This window comes from Pinus tabuliformis, chromosome 9 (assembly GCF_031772625.1).
Source record: "Pinus tabuliformis cultivar Carrire ecotype Pingquan chromosome 9, CPIR1, whole genome shotgun sequence".
NCBI lineage: Eukaryota > Viridiplantae > Streptophyta > Pinopsida > Pinales > Pinaceae > Pinus > Pinus tabuliformis.
Genome location: NC_142307.1, coordinates 291,470,681 through 291,477,601, shown reverse-complemented (window position 1 = coordinate 291,477,601; position 6,921 = coordinate 291,470,681). Strand labels below are relative to the sequence as shown.

The window sequence follows — 6,921 nt, the reverse complement described above, 5'->3', positions numbered from 1 at the left end:
ATTTTGACAAGTAAAAATAGAAATAAGATATGGTAGAGATGTGTAAATTAATGTAGCATATTATAGATGGGTAAGGTTAATGTAAACATTAATGTAACATATTATAGATGTGTAAGGTTAATGTAAACATTTTGACTCGGTAAAAATAAAAATAAAAACACAAGATGCTTGAGATGTGTATTGTTATTGTAAACATTTTGACTCCTAAAAATAAAAATAAGATATGGTAGAGATGTGTAAGTTAATGTAACTTAATACAATGTAAACATTTTAACTCTTGAAATAAAATAAAAATAACCCTATAAAAATTAATAATAAAAAATAGAAATAAAAATTAATAATAATAAAAAATAGAAAAGACTCATGGTATTGACCCATGGATATGCAATCCCACTTTGACATTTTTATGTTTTGTTTCTATCGTTGAATGGATGAATACATAATTTGTATATATGTTGGATGGATGAATTAATGTGTATATATGTGTAGATGCTTTAGATTTTGGTGGAGGCTATTAGGTGATTCAGAAATCTCTTTTTAAGAAGTGTAAGGTTAAACATGATTACACAAAAGTACAAAACAATAGTTGCTTCCTCTCAATTCCCTATCATATCATCAACCACAAATAGAACTTATTAAACTAGTCCAACTATAACCATCTTCGAGTGCTGCTTTTCCTTCTCCTTAATCAAAGAAACAAAGTTTAACAATTAAATATTTTTTTAGAAATTCCATAAACCACATTAATCTTAATAAATATTAATTGTATTTATATTAATAATTATAATTAATTACCTATACTCTTTATACTCAATGTAAATAAATCTAAAATACTTAATAGAAAACTGAACATGAGCCACATTTATCATATGATATTATTTTTCATAAACCAATGTAGGCCAGAACATATATAATACAATATTATTTTTCAGATGTAATATAACATTATTTTTCACAGATATCAAGAACAGACATAATACAATATTATTTTTCACAGATATCAAGCCACACAATTAGGATTAGTCGGGATGCCTCCTGGGCCTCCAAAGAACATATTTTTACCCCATGATGGATCTGCGCTGGTAACGTAAGAGACCCCGTAACAGTTGGGCTTTTCTGCATCCAATCGAGTATCGGGATCAATCCCAGCCCCACCCTGATCAAACATTTGTATGGCCCTGGCAAATGCGGCATAACCAAAGCCTCCCCCAGGAAAGTAACCGCTGCCCATCTGTGTCGCAGTCATGGGCCCGGGGGGTCTTGAGTCATGACAAACTTCTCCTCCAACATCCAACCCACTAGCGCCTTGAGCAAGAGCATTGAACAATGAGGCTGGCCAATGACCTATTTTCGTGCCGTCGTAATATAGAGCCCATACCAGACCTGTGCCTTGCTCCTCTTGCTGTACATCCAGTAATATTTGTACTTATTTAGCATTTTCAAACTATATAGACATCAAAATATAGGAATCAAATATAGACATTGCTTACGAGGTGAAGACTTAGAGCAAAGTCAGACTGTGCCCCTCCATACTCCGATACCGGCCCCAATTGTGTTTTGGGCTGAATGGGGGCGCCATCAACTGGCTCATATCCTTCACAGTCCATATCATAGCATCCGTTATGGTAGTTGTCGGACTGCATGAAGGCATATTCACTTGTCAGCAATCTGCATCATGAGGCCTTCCTTAATAAATACATCAACCAAACTTGAGACTATGTCATTACCGTCCAGTAAACAAAGAAATGTGGTTCAGCTGAGCCATGATAATTCTGCGGAGACACCTGCAATAAGAATGGATTATTAATAATTTGGTAATATAGAAAATAGTTTTTTGGATTAATCACATTATATTGAAAGGATTAAATCGTTTCCAATTAACTAATGTAGTTCATGCATATTATAAATAACAAAAAAATTTAATGTAACTTGATAATTTAATTTAATAATCATTACCTTAAACGCTACACTAAACTTAGCTACTTAAATAGAAGAAAATGTTAAATGCTTTATGCTACATGCTCCATTTAAATATTAAATTTATTGATTTACATAATATTTCATAATACAAGTATAACCAATTAAATTCTCTAATTTAAAGAATTTGAGGATTCAAATTAATTGGAAGAAAAATTCTATAAGAAAAATAATGAAGTTTCTCATCCACTTACAATCCATCCGGCCTCTATGGTCTCTTCTATGCCTTGATTTTCGTTACTGATCCAAATTTGGCTGAGACTGAATTCAGCATCTGGAGCAACCGTCGGACGCCATAGATTCAAACGAACAGCGACACCAAAGATTGGGTCACCAGGGGAGTTGTAGCGCACAAGTGAATACTGTTAAAAAGTACAGCAATACATAGAAGAGGAGAGTGATGCAGCATTTATAAGAAAATATTATACATATGATTTATCTATAAACCTCCATCTTAGTACCGTGTGCACATGGCCGTCATCAGGGTCGTCGACATTAGGTCCGACATGGTTTCTTCTTCTTCGTCCCCTGCTTAAAAACTGTCTCACAGATCCCGCTCTTTCTACATCTTCGCGTTTGATTTCCCTGGTCGCTACTGTGTTCTCTGGACACTCAGACTTAATGCCGCGCACCCTTGAGATATTTGCACGGCCGGAGTCAGAGTTGGAAATATTTATCTTCGGCGGGTTCAGTTTCGGTGCTTTCTTCAAACCCTTTTTTACGCACAAACAAACACAAGCAATTGTCAACAGTTAACGCCAAATTTTATGTTCTAATGTTTTGCCAGTTTAATATTTTAGGTTCATACCCGCGTGATATTATCCTGTGAGTACTTCACAGATATTTGATCACTGAATTTTACGCAACGAATGGTTTCTCCAAACTGATTCTGTGCAAGAGTCAGGAAAAAAAATTCAATAATTTGTTTTCATTTTTATTTTTTTTAAGTTAATTTCCTTTTAAATTATATATAAATAGATTAAAATTGCAAATTTGACATATTCAAGTATAAACAGATCTGATATTACCTGATATTTGTAAACTGCTGGAGGATTAATAAAATTGATGTATTCATCTATGCTCATTTCACGCACATCAATAGCAAAGGTGAGAGCGACATGAAACAGAAACAAATTAGCTATGAAAAGGAAAAACGAACTCATTGCAAGGCAACCAGAACACCACCAAAAGATGAGCAGAAGATCTGTATTAAATATTTTATGATAAAAAATATGTATATGAGATGCCACATAATGCTAGAATATATAGATGGACTCTGCCATGCTTTTTTTTCAAATTAGAAACATCCGTTAATGGTAATTTTGTCCCATATAAAAAAATTTAAGTATTAATAGTAATTTTCGGCGTTATAGAAACCCTAGTAATTTTATCTAGTATAAAAAAGATCAAACTGACAAAGGAGAACTCTAAAAAAAACCTAAAAACGAGTTAAGGTTGGAATTTTTTTGTTTTGAGTAAATTTTCAAATTTTTAAAATGGAAATGAAAAGCATTGGAATAACGTTTTTTGTTTTTGGTGTTTTGAGTAAATTTCCAATTTTTTAAAAATGGAAATGAAAAGGGTTGCCATAACGTTTTTTGTTTTTGTTTAGAAGAATCTAAAAAGGAGTTGAGGTTGGGATTTTTTTTTTTTTTTTCTTTGGTTTTGAGTAACTTTCCAATTTGTTAAAAATGGAAATGAAAAGTGTCCAAATAAAGTTTTTTGCTTTTTTGTTTTTTCTCATGATTTTTAGGGTTGGTATTAAAGGTAAAATAGCAAGTTTTAAAAAAAAAAAAATTTCTAATTAAATAGTCTTTATAAAAGACATTAAAGATAAAATATAAATTCTAATAATTTTTAGTTATGATGAATGAACAATTTTACAAAACAAATGAATTTATATGTGATTACATTGTTTTTTTTTTAAATTTGTGTAGTTATTTTATTTTTAAATCATTTTAACATTTTGAAATTTGCAAATTTTTATTTTATTTTTGAGTTATATATATATATATATATATATATATATATATATATTAATTTGATTTTTATATATAATAATGATAATAATAATTTAATATTAAAATTATATTTCTTTTAAATTTAATAAATCAAAACTAATAAATATATTAAAAATTATGAAAAAAAAAAAAGTCTTTTGAATCCTATCTTCCGATAATAAAGACATCATCAACAAAAAATTGTTTTCCTATTCTTATTACTTTTACATATTTTTTAGTTTTTATTTTTTTAATGTTTTTAATATATTTGAATGGTTATATATGTCAATATATATATATATATATAATTAAAAAACATGACCCAAAAAAAAAAAAGTGTATAAAAAAACAAAATTAAGATTAAAAAAAGGAATGTATTCCAAAAATTCTTAATTTAAGGAAAAAGAAATTTAAAATGACAAAAAAAAAAAAATTTAAAATTTGACAAGAAAATAATATCGATGGGATTAGAAAAAAAAAAAAAAACATTAAAACAAACACAATAAAAACCATTAAAAAAAACTTTAAAAGAAATGAATGAAGGGAACTCTACTTGAATGGTTCATGAAGCAAATGGGGTAGCAAGCTAAGTGGGCTTGATTCTGGGGAAAACTCCATAGTTAAGGGTGCTTGAGCCAGAGGTGATGTAGGATGGGTGACCTCCCCGAAAGTCCTAGTTTTGATTGACACTATGTGACTTACACTAGTTTCAATCCCACTTCTTCACCCCTATGAGCATCATCACCCGATGCAATGAGTGCTAAGTGGACTATTCAAAAATCATAAGAATTTCAATCCCACTTCTTCACCCCTGTGAGCATCATCACCTGATGCAATGAGTGCTAAGTGGACTATTAAAAAATCATGAGAAATTAGTCAATACGTCTCATGGAAATGGTCATAGATGAATGACATACTTAATGCAGTTGAATCCCAAAAATGATATCTAAAATAAAATAAAATAAAAAATAAATAAATAAAACATTTAAAGTGGTTTTAGTCCATGGTATTGAGTAAGGCCTAAGACTATAAAAGGAGGAGAAGATCATTAGGCAAAGGCACTCAAGGATTGAATATCTAATGAAGAGCAAGATCTACTGTATAGGTTATTGGGTTATGGTGCATAGCTGGATCTGAACCAAGGATGAACCTTAGCGCTTGATGAAGGATAAGATCTAATGATGGGTCAAGACCTTAAGGCTTGAAGTGAAGTATCTTTATGTGGTTTGATCATTTATCTGAATAACTGGCGCATGTTGTAGTCTGTAAATATGATGATCTGGGTATAACTGAAGTTTGGAATTATTGTAATGTTTTAAATCATCATTTACAGATCTGTACGCAGGTTCACTTTAGAAAAGGCGCGTATACACGTTGGTTCTGCATATCAAAATAATGTATGCATCTTAAATTTGAGTTGTAGATCTGTACACAGGTTAGCCTTGAGAAAAGTGCGTATGCACACAGGTTCGACACAGGAAATGGCGTATACCTTGTAAAATATGTTTTAGCTGCTTCTGTTTGTTGTTGCAGTATTCTGGGTTTTGGCTTGGGTTCAGGTTACTATATTCTGGTTACAACATTCTAAAAGATTAGATTGAAGGGTAGTCAAAGTGGTTGATTGGCTCAGTTGTGAAAAGGAAATTGGTTGATGCAGATATATTTGATGATTGAATGATGGATCCAGTCTGAAAATTTATGAAACGTGGTCCCTGGAAGAAAAGAAGAGGTTGTAGCATTTTGTAGCCAGGCACCTACGTACTGGTAAACATATCAGCTAGTACAAGAGCTAAGGGGGTTGTAGCTCCCTTCCAGGAGAAGCTCGAGAACGAGAGAAAGTTGTAGCCTTCTGTAGGTAGAATCCTGTGTACTGGTGTAAGTCTGCACCAGTACAAAAATTGTAAAAATAAGTTTCTTATTATTAAAAAGAAGATAGAAACGATTGTAGCAGGTGGTTTTCACCCACATTGGGTTTCCACCTTATATCTTGTGTTCATGCGTGTGATTGTCTATTCTATTTTACTGTACCTAGTTACAATTTATATGGTTCTGATGCACTGATTAAAGATCTACATATGATGAATTAACTGAATCTTAAGTTTGTAGTACATACGCTAGTTTCTTTAATCACAGTTGCGTATACACGCGTGTTCCACTAACTGAAGTAGCGTATATAAATCAGATTATGGAAATGAAAAATTATTGACTTGCTAATACTGATTCACCCCCCCCTCTCAATATTATTTCCAACAATTGGTATCAGAGCAGGTCCTTCAGAAGAAGCTTGATCTCTTGAAGGAAGATCCATCATCATGAGTAATCAAGAAAGAGAAGGATCCATTAGACCTCCAATCTGTGATGGAAGCAACTTCGTTTATTGGAAGGTAAGAACCACAGCCTATCTTCAATCTCTTGGAACAAATGTCTGGGAAATCATGGAAGGAGGATATACATTTGCATCAGCAATTCCTACAGATATGATAGGTAAAAAGCAATATGAAACCAATGCCAAGGCTGTCAATACATTATTGGGAGTTTTATCACAATTAGAATTTTTCAAAGTTATGCAGCTCAAATCCGCCAAAGAAATATGGGACAAAATTCTTCTAAGCGATGAAGGAGACACTCAGGTAAAACGTGCAAAACTGCAAACTCTCAGAATTCAATATGAAACTCTCAAAATGCACAATGATGAAATTATAGCTAGTTACTTCTTACGTATAGATGAGATTGTTAATTGCATGAAGAATTTGGGTGAAGAGATAAAAGAAGTTACTTTAGTTGAAAAGGTTTTAAGATCCCTGTCTACTAAGTTTGAACCAAAAGTATCTGCCATAGAAGAAAAGCAGGATCTTCAGACTATTACTATGACACAACTACACGAGATCTTAACTGCTTTCGAGATGAGAAAAGGAGGTTCATCAGATATGAGAGAAGTCGCATT

At 32.1% G+C, this 6,921-nt stretch overlaps 1 protein-coding gene across 1 annotated transcript; it reads right to left on the bottom strand.

Moving 5' to 3' along the window:
- Window positions 1-1,000: 1,000 nt before the first annotated feature.
- On the bottom strand, window positions 1,001-3,140 carry LOC149148326 (protein neprosin-like). The gene is made up of 7 exons (XM_089442145.1): window positions 3,006-3,140; window positions 2,786-2,866; window positions 2,439-2,690; window positions 2,172-2,339; window positions 1,728-1,784; window positions 1,491-1,637; window positions 1,001-1,402 (listed from the first exon to the last, which is right to left on the bottom strand). Exons 1-7 carry the CDS (start codon window positions 3,138-3,140, stop codon window positions 1,001-1,003), a joined length of 1,242 nt encoding a protein of 413 aa, XP_089298271.1.
- Between the last annotated feature and the right edge of the window lie 3,781 nt (window positions 3,141-6,921).

Coding starts and splice junctions, on each gene's coding strand:
- LOC149148326 (XM_089442145.1), bottom strand. CDS start 3,140: ATGAGTTCGTTTTTCCTTTTCATAGCTAATTTGTTTCTGTTTCATGTC. Junction 2,691..2,785: donor CACAGGATAATATCACGCGG/GTATGAACCTAA, acceptor TGCGTAAAAAAG/GGTTTGAAGAAAGCACCGAA. Junction 1,785..2,171: donor CCATAGAGGCCGGATGGATT/GTAAGTGGATGA, acceptor TTCTTATTGCAG/GTGTCTCCGCAGAATTATCA.